The sequence below is a fragment of the Ochlerotatus camptorhynchus genome, unplaced genomic scaffold, assembly GCF_037179485.1.
Source record: "Ochlerotatus camptorhynchus isolate MF236.1 unplaced genomic scaffold, CSIRO-AGI_Acam_v1.1 ptg000139l, whole genome shotgun sequence".
In the NCBI taxonomy this organism is placed as follows: Eukaryota; Metazoa; Arthropoda; class Insecta; order Diptera; family Culicidae; genus Ochlerotatus; species Ochlerotatus camptorhynchus.
In genome coordinates, this window is record NW_027040629.1 from 260,500 (window position 1) to 275,561 (window position 15,062).

The window sequence follows — 15,062 nt, forward strand, 5'->3', positions numbered from 1 at the left end:
TTCCCTAATTTGAAGCTAGACCGAGGGGGGCGACACATCTAAATCTCAATTTTAGATGCTCAATAAATCTCACACTAGCGAATAAATCTTCGAAAAATCTTCTTTCATTTCTCGCATCTACTTGCATCGCGCATCATCTTTTTGCAGGAAATCATTAAAATCGTGATAAATCTTCTTTCTATCTACTCAGCGTACGCGCAGCTAGCCACAGCAAAACACAATATTTCCTGCATCGTAGATAGAGTCGTCCCCCTCGAGCTGGACTAGGGTTCTGATGCATGGTCATTATCGGTGTCATTGCTTAAATTTGTTGTTAAGGAATCCAATATTAACTGACAAAGGGGCGCGCCTTTGGAGGGTGTTTCAACACACCGAAGGGTATAAATAGCGGGACCTTTCAATTATAATCGATTCCTTGCGATGAAGGCAAGAATGATAACTGTATCAAAACCGAATATTTCATAATTTCTCAGTATTGATGGAGTAATACCAACCGATGGAAACTAACGATTTTAAATTGGCTTACTAGGGGAAATGCAGGTTATTATTAGCCGCAGCACGCATACAATTTTCTGGACCACCAAGTAAAGACAGTACACCAAAATTTATAAATTTTCAAAAAGGGGAAACTATTAACCCTTAACGCATAGAAAAACCTAACCCACCACTCCTAGACCCTATGCGCCCGCCTGTCGTAAGGCTTACGGAACAATCTGCAGCCGGCGACAGACGCTTTTTGAAGGCACGCCTGCGGGACCCTAAAATCATGGATACTGTGCGAACCTATCTGTCTTTCCTGCATAACCAACCGCCTTCAGTATGTGTCCGCGGAATAACGAAAACAAGTTCAACTTTAATGCTAGCAGCCGAAGGATTACCAACGGACACACAACTTTTGCGCGAAATTTTTCTGGACGTCCACGAAGAACTTGGAATCCCACGCATTGACGCCCTGGCAGACCTGGAATCACACCGTGCGTTCTTATCTAGTGAACTTATTTATTTATTTCCATTTCGTCAAGCCAGTGTAGACAACACTGACGCACACAACGACGTAGACGCACACAACGACTGCAGCACACACGGGAAGCCGCATATAAATTCTACAGCACCCAAAATTTTCCTCGACATTGACGCACACTTCGGAAGAAACCTCATCAAACGACAACACTCTTCGGACACTTTCAGAAGAAAATGGAAATGTAAGTGTAAATAATAATAATAATGAAAATATTTTATCAACCAACGTACTTCCAACAATTTCTTCACATAAACAGAATGCGACTGAAATTTTGATTTACTGTCAAAATTTCAATCGCATGAAAAGCCCAGCTAAAATGAATTATTATTATCATTACTATCAAAATTTATTATGCTCATCCTTCTCGGTCATTCTGGCAACTGAAACAAGCTGGGACGAAAGCGTGAAAAGTGAAGAAATCTTTGGAAATGCCTTTAATGTATTCAGAGACGACAGACATTTTCATGCAACTCAGAAGAAGTCAGGCGGTGGAGTCCTTATAGCTCTTTCGACCAATTTTAACTCAGAACTCATCATTACACCAAAATTTACAGAATTTGAGCATATTTGGGTGAAATCACACATAGCCGGTGAAACGCACGTGTTCGCCTCAGTGTATTTTCCACCAGACCATGCACATAAAAGCACTTATGAAGCCTTCTTCCAAAGTGCTGAACAAATTCTATCTGAGCTTCCTCCTGAGGTTAAAGTTCACATCTATGGAGACTTTAATCAACGCCATGCTGACTTCATTCTGGACTCTGAAAATGAATGTTTCTTACTCCCAGTCGTTGGGGATAATGAAACATTGCAGTTCATTTTTGACAAAACTGCTAATTTAGGACTGAACCAAATTAACCACATCAAAAACCAACAAAATTGCTATTTGGACTTTTTACTAACGAATATTTATGAAGATTTCTGTGTGACCGAATCACTAAATCCACTGTGGAAAAATTAAGCGTTTCACACAGCAATTGAATATTGTTTATTTGTGCATGAAAACCAAAGACCCAACGACTGCGAATACGAAGAAGTCTTTGAATACAAATTAGCAGACTACGAAAAATTAAAATTTAAATTAAACAGTGTCAATTGGCAATTAATTTTAATGAATGTAGGAAATGTCGAAATTGGTATAGACGTGTTCTACAAAATTTTAACAGAAATAATTTCGAAAGAAATTCCTTTGAAGAAAAAAAGACACAACAGAAACACACAAAATCCAGTCTGGTATAACAGACAAATAAAAAACTTGAAAAACCGGAAACAAAAAGCACATTAAATTTATAAAAAACACAATATTAGTAATAATTTATTTATTTATTTGGATCTATGCGATCAACTGAATTTAGCTATCAGTACTGCATTTGAAGAATATAATGCAAAAACAGAACATGAAATAAAGTCCTGTCCAAAGAACTTCTTTAATTACGTAAAAACCAAATTAAAATCTGACAATTTGCCTTCAATAATGCAACTCGACGAAAATGTTGGTGATAGCTCGGAAAAAAACTGCAATCTATTTGCAAATTTTTTTTTCAAGAAATCTATACGACATTTTCTGAAGAAGATCGCGACCGCGATTATTTTGCATTTTTTCCAGAATTTTCAAGGGACATTGGCCTCAATCAACTTCAAGTGCAGGATATTTTGCAGGCTTTAAAAAATTTAGACGCCTCAAAAGGTCCTGGACCTGACGGAATTCCTCCAGTTTTTATTAAATGTCTAGCAATGGAACTCACTGCTCCATTGTTCTGGATTTTTAATATGTCCCTGGAATCTGGAACCTTCCCAAAAACTTGGAAAAGCTCATTCCTTTCCTAGTGCCTATCTTTAAATCTGGCCGAAAATCTGACGTACGTAATTATCGTGGTATAGCCATTATCTCTTGCATCCCTAAACTTTTCGAGGCAATTGTCAACGAAAAATTATTTCTCCAAATCAAAAATAGAATTACTGACATGCAACACGGCTTTTTCAAGGGTCGCTCGACCTCGACAAATTTACTTGAATTTATAGACTATTCATTGAATGCAATGGATAATGGAAACCACGTAGAAGCTCTCTATACAGACTTTAGCAAGTTATTTGACCGCATAGACATACCAATGCTACTTTTTAAATTGCTAAAAATTGGAATTGAGTCAGGGCTCCTAAAATGGCTTGAATCATATTTAACTAACCGCCAACAAATAATTAAATTCAACGGAAAGAAATCGAGTCCAATTCAAGTCACTTCAGGCGTCCCCCAAGGCTCTCATTTGGGACCTCTTCTTTTTATTCTATACGTAAACGACATTTCTTTCATTCTCAAAAAACTTAAATGTCTTATTTATGCCGACGACATGAAACTCTTTTTAGAAATAAGAAATGAAGAAGACATCAATATATTCCGGAATGAAATACACATATTCTACATATGGTGCAAAAAAAGTCTACTAGAATTGAATGTAAAAAATGTAACTTAATATCATTTAGCAGGAAAAGAACAACTTCAAATATTTCAATTGCACTAGGAAATCAAAATGTAGAAAAAATTGAAAGAGTTAGGGATTTAGGAATTATCTTAGACTCTAAACTAACTTTCATAGACCATTACAACACAATTATTCACAGGGCAAATAACATGCTAGGCTTTATCAAGCGCTTTTGCTATAACTTTCAGGACCCATACACAATTAAAACACTATATATCGCCTATGTGAGGTCAATACTGGAATATTGCAGCATTGTATGGTCTCCTTTTTCAATCACGCACGAAGAAAGATTAGAATCCGTACAAAAACAATTTCTATTATACGGTCTTCGTAAATTAGGTTGGACATCATTTCCTCTTCCATCATATGAAGCACGCTTCATGCTTATAAACATACAAACATTAAAAGAGCGTCGTGAATATGCAATGGTTTCATTTGTAAACGATATCGTTTCGCAACGCATTGACTCCACAGAACTTTTATCAAAATTAAATTTCCATGCACCTACTCGGCAACTCCGAAATCGAAATTTATTTGCCATAAAACATCATCGTACAAATTATGCAAAATATGGGCCATTAAACCGCATGATGGCCTCTTACAATCAATACTGCGAAACCAGTGGCTCTCACCGGCTATAAAGGGCCACCCACATTAGATCCGTTTGCGTTGCGTTGACGTAAATTTGACAGTTAGACAATAGATTTAGCTGTCACTTTACCGCAACGCGTCCGATCCGGATCTAATGTGCGTGGGCCTTAAACGACTCGTTGATGCGGATGAAGTTTTGTCCAAACTGCCGCTGCAACGTGAGCATTTGATGGACGTTGATGGTGGAATTCTGGTAATAACCATCATATGCGAGTCGTAATTGCTCGTAGAGACGTTGTTGTAAAGTGTTGAAAGTCGTGAAAACTTCACTTGACTTCCAGCAGAAAAAATATTTAATTTTTGACTTCGCGCATGAGAGCCACCATGTCATCCAGCTGGGGAAGTTTCTCCGTTGGCGAGTCCAAAACTGCCATCGCACTTGGAATTCCTCTAAGTTATCGGCGGTTAAGAGGTGAAGGCGGAGGGACCAGAAACCGCGTCCTTGTTCGCGGCCAAGGTGGGGAAGGTAAATGCGCGCTGTTAGAGCTTTGTGATCCGTGCGTCGCAGCACTCCGTAGATGCTCGCAAAGCCCAGCGCTGACATACATGCGGTCGAGCCTGGATGCTGCATTGTATGCTGCATTGCATATTGCCTGATGTACGTGGGTGCGGGGGTTGTGGGGTACAATTTCAGCCACAGATCGTGAAGTTCTAGCTGCTGTACGGTCGCTTGGAGTGCCGGGCTTGTGTTGGAACTCGTTGAGTCGCTCGTACGTAGCACGCAGTTAAAATCTCCAGCGAGGATGGCGTTTTTTTCGGGACCTTTCAGTCTTAGAGTTACCTCTATGGTAGTACACCGTTGAAAAATCTTTCTCTTTCCGCACGAGCAACTGTCCCCGATGGCACATATACGTTGCAGAGCGTCGTGTTTTGCACCCTCAAAGCGATGAGACGACCATCCAGGCTCTTCTCCACATGCGAGAATTGTATGTGGTCTTTCAGCGCGACTGCTGTTCCCCGCCTTCCTTGGTCCACATTGCAGATAACGTTGAAGCCAGGGATAGAGAGTTGCTCATTCTCCACCTCCTGGAGGAAAACGATATCCAGCTCCAGCGTTCGTACAAATGTTCTAAGAGCGAAAATCTTCGTTGTGTTCGTAATATTGTTGATGTTGATGGTGGCGAGGTAGTAACTGGAGAACTCAGCCATTAGGACGGTTGGTTACTACCATCTCGCTTTTCGTCGCAGTCATCGTCCACGCGAGGTTTCTTGCCTGTTGGTCGAGTGCAAAGTTTCAACTTAATCAGTAACGGTCGGTTAAAAAATTCGAAACAATGCCTCATTTGAAACTGAACCGCTCTAACAACATCTTGGCTCCCATCAGATCCACTTTTTATACAAAACGCGGGAAATTTTTCAAACCTCGATTTCTACATTACAAACATCCTTGCAATCAACAACCCGACCAACCCGACCAACCAACCCCTAGGGCGAATCTCGTCGTAATTTCAATCGGGTGAAGTCAGCCGCGGCCTTTTTGAGAATCTGTTAACAGAAACATTGCCAAATTTAAAGATTGAGACCACCGTTGACATTTACTATCACTTGCTGAACAACAATGTCCTTGAAAACCACAATCGCAGATCGCACCAATTGGGTAACAAATAGAATTGTACACACTAAGATTATTTTACCGAAATCTATGAAATTTTACCGAAATCTCAACAGCTGAACGCTCGGTGAACGGATCGGTGATTTTTCACAGATTTCCTGGAATTTTTTACCGAATATCTGTGAATGATTACAGAAAATCAGTGAAAAATCACCGAACTGTTTACCGAACGTTCAGCTGTTGAGATTTCGGTAAAATTTCACAGATTTCGGTAAAATAATCTTAGTGTGTAGGTTCACTTGAAGATCTCGAATTCAGAAAACATTCCACAGCGTTGAAATGTGTGCCAAAAACTTAAAGGAAGAACATTGAGTGATGGCTGATGAGGTGATAGCAGCATTCAAAACATCTTAAGGTGAAAGGGGACGTCATCAATGTTCATAAATTAAAATGCCGGTTTTTCGTTAAAAACCAAAATTTCGTTCATTACTACTACTATTAAAATCCTTTTGAATTTCCTAAAATTAATGACGTCCCTTTTCCCCTTAAATAATGAAGACTCCAAGGCTCCAAGCGTTAATAATATCCTAAACGTCGAGCTACAACATCTTAGCGATCACTTTTGCCTTTATCTTACTTTGATTTTCAACAAGTGCTTCGAACTTGGCTACTTTGGTTTGGTTTTCGCAAAGATGACTCCACTGTCCATCAACTACCCATGTCCTCTCAACAATAGAACTTATGGCCTGGTTAAACTTGGACGAAACATGCTCTCTAAACCCTTGTTAAACGCTGTGAGGGCGTAGATACTCAGGTTTACTGCTCTGCCGGCTTTTTTATACAGGACGCTACTTTCCGGCAAGCAAAAAAAAAAATCGTAAGCCTTAAGTTCCATCGCTTATTGACGAAACTTTTTGCTCATTCACAAAATGAATTTGACTTACTCAGAATTGTCTGATCAACAGGTTAACTAATTATAACTAATTTGTCACGGACTGTACTAACCATAAACGCATCACAATCCCATCAGAATAGAAAATCAAGCAAAGATTTGACTGCAAGGAACCAAAAATATCTCCAAATGACAAAATGACAAGCGGCCGACGAGCCGAACCATAAAGCTGGGCTTAGACAGGGCAAGTCAATTGATCAAGTCAGTTGAATTAAATTGGCTTGAAAAGTTGAGCCTGGTTCAACTTTTTTCAATTCAAGTGAGTTGATCAAGTCAGTTGAATGGCATGGTTTACACGTTCAATTCGTGTTCAAGTCAGTTGAATTCAACTGACTTGATCAATTGACTTGCCCTTTCCTTCTTCCTTTTTTTCATGACAAACAGTCCCTGGAACAAAGCTCGCTCGGGCCGGTAGAAGGAAACGACCAAATTGTTGGCAAGCTGCTTCACGAAGTAAATCTCAAGATGATACACGTGTTGTTTACACTTTTTCACTAGCGCTAGTGAGCCAGCTTCTAGCAAAAAAGCTCACCAGCATAATGTAAACAGGGCATCAGCGTCTACCTGCATGAGATTTCAGAAGCAACTGAAATTCGTGCTAGTTGGTTAGTACACTAGCGCTAGCGGATGTAAACACCCCATTAATGGGAATTTTTTGTTATGTTTTTGTTTCTCGTTTCCGATCAAGCTAAGTCCTCAACCAGGCATATTGCAACAAGACAGGCAAGCAATAGGATAAATCAGTGCCTACATTTCAAAGGGGCGTAATTGGATTTGTAAACAATGGCGTTAGTCGTCAATTTTTCGTGAATAAAAGCTCACTCATGAAACATAATGACACCAACAGGTAGATCAATGTTTTCTCTACAAGTTAGCATTGTTATTTTGGAGATGTAAACTTTTAGTTGTGATAAATCGACGGCTGAAGCCATTGTTTACAAAAGCAATTACGCCAATTTGAAATGTTGGCACTGAAATGTTGGTTTCGGCACCGATTGACCAACCGGTGAACACTCGTGTTTATTTCAGTTACCGTGGGGACGTAATTTGTGATTAGTGCCGGTCCCTTTCAAATTGTATCATTATTTATGTACGGTCCTTATATTTCAAATGACGTTTCACATTCATCTTGTGATGGCCGATTTCATTCGAATAATCGATTAATCGATTAACGAACCGAAAAGTAAAATATTTGTAATCGGTTTAATCATGCCGATATAAGCATTAACCTAGGAACACGCAAGAACCTTTAACTCCGACGCAAGCAACGGCTGGAATTAAATAAATTCCATTAATTACTGATTTAATTACATTAATTAAACAGTGTAGAACATTAACGACTTTTTAAGTCCATTAATGAAGTCGACTTTTCGTTATTAGAGTACATTAATTACATTTTCAATACTTTTATTTACATTAAGTACGGATAGTTAATTTTAATTACAGTCAGTACTACTTCAAAACTTATTAATTACTTTAAGTACTTTTGATTGCATTTTAACTTCAACGCACCGGTTCTTTGTATTGCGTGCCCCTCGTCATTCACTTCTCGAGAGGATCATCACCGATCGTTTCAAACATGTGCTGCACTCTCATTGGTGGAAAAATGACAGCACAGCGAACAAAAAATAATCGATTAGTTGTTAATCTAGTAATTACATTTTGCTGATTTTGGTGTGATTGTTTTGATAAAAAAAAGCGCAAAATTTCATTTTTGATTTCATTTTTTGAAATGCGCAAGTATTAGTGCAAAACTTGGGATAAATTATAAGAATTAGTGCAAGAAAAACTTAGAATTCACCCAAAGTTCTTCGCTAATACTTGTGCAATTCATAAACGTCAGAGAAGTCTATTGAAGCGCGAACGCTGCTTAGATTGCCGATAATACGTAAATTCCTTTATATCATTAGGGCATCTTTAGCGGTGGTCTGATCTAGATCCAAATTTATGTCACATTTGAACCAGCTAAAATTAAAAAGATCAAGCCAAAATAGATCAAACTGTGTGCGTACGCACCGGTTGGTCTATTTTTGGCCGTTCTATTTCAAACGTCAAAACCCGAGTAATAACCAACTCACACCCTGATTTCGTGGTCAGCCATTTTTTAAGCTCGTACACGGTTTTTATCCGGCAATTACCGTGAAATTGACCTCCGATGGCTGTCTCTGGGATTGATGTGCGGCTTGACCAAAAAGCCTTGAACTGCTCGTCCTCCTGCTTCTCGTGCTTCCCAGTGAAATAATAATAAAAACCTGTATTTATTGAAATTTGTCTGGTATGTTGTTGCGTGTTGGGTTTTGGCCCTAGTCAGAAACTCAACAATTCTCTGGGGGTACCCGGAACATACCAGAATGTGGCCAATGTGGATCTGGACACCATATTTTACTTAAACTGATCTTGTTTTTTCAATTTCTGTGAGATTTTATGTGTCAAATCACAGGGTTTGGACCATATCAGAAACTAGTCACTTCCCTAGGGGTTGCTGAAAGATGCTTGGAAGTAAGAAAGGTGGTCCTGGGCACATTATTTGACTTCCATTGATCTTGGTTTTGAAATCTAATGTGATTTGCTATGTGGAGCATGATGGGTTTTGGATTAAATCAGAAACTGGCCTTTTCCTTGGAGGTGCCCTGAACATATCCGATAGGGGTCAACATGATTCTGTGCATTATATTTGACTACCATTGATTATTGCTTTTGAAATCTAATGTGATTTGATGTGTCACATGATGAGTTTTGGACCAAGTCAGCAACTGGCTACTTCCCTGGGAGTTTCCATAAAATGCCCGAAAAAATCCTGCAGAACAGAAGCGTCCGGATGTTTCCCTTGTGATCCTTTCGCAGCTGCGACGACCGGGCCGGCAGCAACAGCAGCACCGATAGCGTGATAGAGCTGGAACTACACCAATGTCAACAGGAGTCGATTGTTCTGCCCACTTTCTTAGAAAATCGGGGATCTAAATCGGTTTGTGTTGCAGAAAAAACCCCAACAACGAAACAAAACAAAACAAAATCTCGAGTGCGACAGCTGTCAAACTAGTTTGGAACAGTGCTTGCCTTGATCCAAATTCAGTTCAAAATAGATCGAGAATTATACTGGTTTAAAAAAATTACATTTAAGAACTAGTCTAAAACAAAATATAGACCACCAGTGCAAGGGCTCGGCCTGGGACAGTTCCAAAATTTTAGACCAAACCAACCAATTGGATCGCCGCTAAAGATGCCCTTATCCTTCTACCACTTCGATCGAGCTGTGTTGCAAAGACAGAGTTTGTCGTGGCAGTCGTATCCGTATGAAACGTTTGTATCTGTCTGTATCGTTGGCTGCTTTTTGTATTTGGATTCGCTGTGTGACTGTTATGCTTTCATAGGCAGTGTGCCGAAGTGCACCGAATGCAACGACGCTTTTGATGCCGGTAAATTTATGTTTGAATTAAATACCTATTACATCCACTTAATAAAATTATAATAATGTTACACAGCAAGCGGCGCCTCCCTTGTGTCGGTAGCATTGGTGCTCAGCATAAAAAAACAAGATCGACGGAAAACAAATCAAGGGAAAAAAAAAGTTGGACAGTTAATTTTTTTTAATTTATAATTGGAACATAAGGCTGTCCACGAGACAGTTGCGATGAACTGACTTTTTTTTACCAAGAATTTAGGTCCCGAAGAAATGTGCTCAACTTTTTGGCTCAGCTCTGGTACTATCTTCGGTCCCAAGCTAATCGATGCACCCCTCGAAACAGGAAATTCCACGAACTACTAATTTTATCTGTCAAACTTTCATAGCGAATCAAAACAAACATAGTGTAGCACTAGTGAGCCAGTTTAAAATAGTTAGTTTCGTATTGATTGTTGGTAGAACTGGCAGTTTATTCTCATATGAATTTTTGCTGTGTTTATGTTTACATTCAACACCATTAACTCCAGATCACTCACACACTCTAGATTTCTAGCAGTCAGTTCCACTGAGAAGCGTCTCTTGGATCACCTTATTGATGTAAAGGGTGTACCGTTTAAAATCCGCACAAACTCAAATTGCTCTAAATTTTGATCCGTTGGGTAAAACTAATTGAAATTTTGCGTAGACATAGTTTAATGTATATTGTTTACACTCTGTGAGTTGATTTTATCAGGAGCGCAAAAGTTTTCAAAATGGCGACGAAAGAACAGTGCGTGCTTGAAAAAGTTTTGCACGAGTACTTTGAGAATAAGGATCTTTTGCATCGTGCCATGAGAAAAATGTTGGGAATCGCAAATTTCACGGTGTCTGGTATCATAAAACGGTTCAAAGAACGTTGATCCGAAGCGAGGATCCGGAAAAAAAGCTGTCAGGTCAACGAGAACGATCACAAACGCGTGGTTGGAGCCTTCAAACGGAAACCGAACGCCTCAGTTCGATATGTGGCTAAAAAGTTGCATGTGAGCAAAACTTTTGTGCAGAATACCAAAACTCGAGCTGGACTACGTACTTTTAAGGTTCAGAAGTCCCCAAACCGCGACAAGTTACAGAATACGATCGCAAAAAAACGTGCCCGGAAGTTGTACGACCAGAAGTTAACGAAACCACACTGCTGCGTAATGGATGACGAGACATATGTGAAGGCAGACTTCAACCACGTTCCAGGAAACCTGTATGTGACTGCCTAGGATAAGTATGATGTTCTCGAGAACCTCCGGACACAGAAGATGTCGAAGTTCGCCAATAAGTTCTTAATTTGGCAAGTAATTTGTACTTACGGAAAGCCACCTTTCGTTACCGCAAGCACCATGAATGGACAGGTGTATTTGGAAGAGTGTCTCCAAAAGCAGCTTCTCCCTCTCCTGGAGGCTCACGACGGTCTGACGATCTTTTGGCCAGAATTGGCATCATGCCACTACACGAAGAACCTGCTAGAGTGGAATAAGACGAATGATGTCGATTTCGTGCCGAAAGATTTGAACGCCCCAAACACTCCGGAACTGCGTCCAATAGAAAAATACTGGGGCATTATGAAGGAGCACCTTCTAAAACGAACTAAAGTGGTGAAGAATATAGAAGACATGAAGAAAGCATGGGTTAATATGCAAAAAACTGTCGATTCTGAGGACTTGCAGAACCTTATGGCTGGGGTTAAGGCCAAGGTTCGCGCACTCGGATGTAAAGGTGAAATAAATTAATTGAATGATGCCAAAACTAATTTCAATTGTTTCTTTTTACTCCCTGAAAACTTGGTGATAGTCGGATAAAAACTCGAATTTTGAGAATGAATTTTGTGTGTGTGGATTTTAAACGGTACACACTTTATTTTCTGGCCTTGGTTGAAACATACAGCAATTCAACTTTAATTTAACTTGAATGTATTGAATGTTACATGCATCAGTTTTCTTACATGTCAGTTAAAAGTTCAATAGACATTAATTGAATTTCCAACGTTTAAATATATACAGTTACATGGACATGTAAATTTCAGTTTGAATTCATTGAATTATTGTTCTTTAAACGTGTAATTCTATATTCAAAAACCTGCTCCTGTTTGTAGTTGAAAATTATAAAATATCAGGATCATAATAAAATTTACGTGGTAATTAGATCACATTTGGCCTGTAGAACTAAATTATAAAAGTGCCTAGATTTTTGGACCATGTGCCGGTATATTGAAGCCTTGCTGTACTTTAGTCATTGTGTGCTCTTGTAGTTATACATATAAAAAAATTAATGTAAATTTTGGAGCTCGGAGACTGTCATATACGAGCGACAATTTTGACATAAAATTGAGTCATAATAGACGAAACATTCAGCTTAATCAAACATACTTTCGAACTTTTAAGTCTCGGAGCATTTAATTTTACATGACATGTTTGTTTACGTCTCATCCTTTATGTCAAAGATGGATTCCGTCACGAGTAAGATTCGTTATTTATAAGTGTTTAGATTGTTTTTATGCGTCTGAGGTGTTTCAACTGTGTATTTAACGGTATTTGACTCCCGAAGCAAAATATCCCAAGATTCAAATGATTACAAGAAAAAGTGTTGAACGTACCACTCATGATGAAAGCTAGCGAGATTCTAATTCCACTCCCATCCAATTCAGTAAAGACCTATAAAAATTACCAAATCGTACACTCTTTGCGTTTGTTTTGAAACATGTCATGTTGTAGCATGCACCGTCATCATTTACGGGTAGGAGGGGCATAGTGAACTTGATGCATAGCTTCCTGTACTTTAGCTTTGGATTTCTCATGGTCATTAATCATTGCAATGGTGATATACAATTAATTTGTTTCGAACAATTAGAGGTTTGCGACTAGAGTGCGGAATGCTCATTCTGCCCCACCGGTTCATTGTGCCCCTCTTACCCCTACCCAGCACACTAATGCCGCAGAAAAGCGCAGCAACTTTATTGTGACTGAATTAAGTTACTTTTGATTACGTTTTGGCTACTCAGTCTGTTGTAAATCAAATCACCTATTGATCCAAGAAAACATATGTATAGTTGCTTCGGTCAACAATAGACTGAGAAGCCAAAACGGAACCAAAGGTACACAGTAACAGTCGGTTCAAAGTGGGTGAATTAAGTAACATCAAAGCTTCCACCACCGTTGTTCAACAAGTGTACCACTATATGATAGCGATACTTGCATCGAAATCAGCTCTGCAGCTCTCCAATTTGTTTTCACCTGCATTCTAACACGTTGAGAGTATTGTGTGTTAGTTTATATTCTGTTGAACCTTTTTCAGATATTTGATTTGATATTTCTACTAGGCAGCTACAGGAGAATCAAGTAATCGTAGTTTGATTTCTATAGAGGGATTTACCGTGAGAAACCTGAAAATTACTCGAAAGAGACAAAAGCTACAACGCATAGGGTTTTGTAAATAGGCCAGTGTAGGTATCAATTTTCAAGTCCAATTTTTATTAGATGTTAACTTCTTCCAAGATCTCCTTGCAGTAATTCAGAATCAAGCGCTGGCGCTCTTGGCAATTCAAAGTTGGCATTTTCTCACTTTTATCTTAAATTTAACGCAATGCTGCAACCATTAACCAATAAATCTCTAAACACAATTTCATATAACGCTTTTTGTCTATGTATACCGTTTGTATAGCAGTAGTTAACATTGAACAGTGAACGAGATCACAAAATTGTAGTAATCTGTGCCGAGCCGGTGATATAGTTGCCATCGCAGCTGGTAATGCAGGTAATCCGTTCCGGAACGATGTCCTCAAAGTCACGACTGCCGTGGAGCGACTTTTCACCGCGCCGTTCGCTACCGCTGCGGTGGCTCGACGAATAACTAGCCGCTCGCCCGATGGAGTTTCGGTCTTTTGAGGATCCCCCACCTTGATGAGGTTGGGCATGCTGGTGGTGGTGATGGTGGTGTTGGTGTGACGACGACATAGGATAATTGTGGTTATGTTGTCCGCCTCCCGATTGCTATGTGTGTGTCGAATGTGAGTGAGCCACTGATATAGAGGTAGTCATGGCAAATGGGCCCTCCTCTTTTCTCCGTTTGTCCAAAGAATTGTAGAATGGGAACTCACAGCACAAGATGAACTTCAGCGCCCTTGGAACCTCCGAATAGATTGCCGGTGGGATTGGAATCAGTGGCGAGGTACACGCTTTGTACTTTCGATATTCCAGATCACTGTAGAAAAGCGGAAGAGACAATTAGTGCTTAACGGCTGGCAACGAATTACGGTGTGCATATCGACAAACACATTGCTCTATAACCGGAAAAGTTTTTCACAAAGTACATAGCAAGAACATTATTTCCCAACGAGAAGCTTCGTTAGTCAGGCAGACGCGGGGTGCACCATCATTAAATAATTTAATTGAAACTCACTCTCGGTACTTCTCGTCCGCCGACCGCTCTCGCACCGGAATACCCGACAGGAACAAGATGATGAGGGTTGTGAAGATTGGCGACATGATTGCCACCCATTCGATGCCATCGATTACGTTCAGCGAGATAACGAAGATTCCCCACCAAATAACGATCTCGCCGAAATAGTTGGGATGCCGCGACATCCGCCAGAGTCCTGTGGGAACGAGGTGAAGAAAAGAAATGGAAAAGATGGAGAAAGTGTTATTTCACTCACTTCACTCGTCGGGTCGTGTTTGGTAATCAAATTTATGAATAAATCATTGATCCACATACGTGTGGAAATGAGCGTTAGCATTCCAGCATATCATAAAAATTCAATGAACATTATATCCTCGCGGTGGCTTGCTTCAAAAGAGTGAGCGTGAGAAAGATGGTACCGTCGGTAATCTTGTGATCAAAGGCATAGTGTATAATGTATGGAAAACTGTTATTTTTATCTCTACTTGAGAAACTTAAAAATAGAAGGTTTTTTCTTCTGTCAGTTTCTTTAGTTTGTCTCACAGTCATGCAGTGCTGCAAAATAATCCCGACCGTTCACG

The 15,062-nt window shown here is 39.6% G+C and overlaps 1 protein-coding gene across 6 annotated transcripts in view; it reads right to left on the minus strand.

Annotated features, from left to right (window-relative positions):
- Nucleotides 1-12,900: 12,900 nt before the first annotated feature.
- LOC135700614 (uncharacterized) overlaps nt 12,901-15,062 on the minus strand; it is a 127,535-nt gene continuing 125,373 nt past the window's right edge. For all 6 annotated transcript variants that reach the window (XM_065221174.1, XM_065221173.1, XM_065221172.1 and 3 more), the window contains exons 5-6: nt 14,482-14,677; nt 12,901-14,283 (exon numbers count right to left, since the gene is read on the minus strand). In XM_065221174.1, the coding sequence (XP_065077246.1) occupies nt 14,073-14,283; nt 14,482-14,677 (407 nt within the window). In that variant the 3' untranslated portion in view covers nt 12,901-14,072. The remainder of the gene's footprint in view (nt 14,284-14,481; nt 14,678-15,062) is intronic.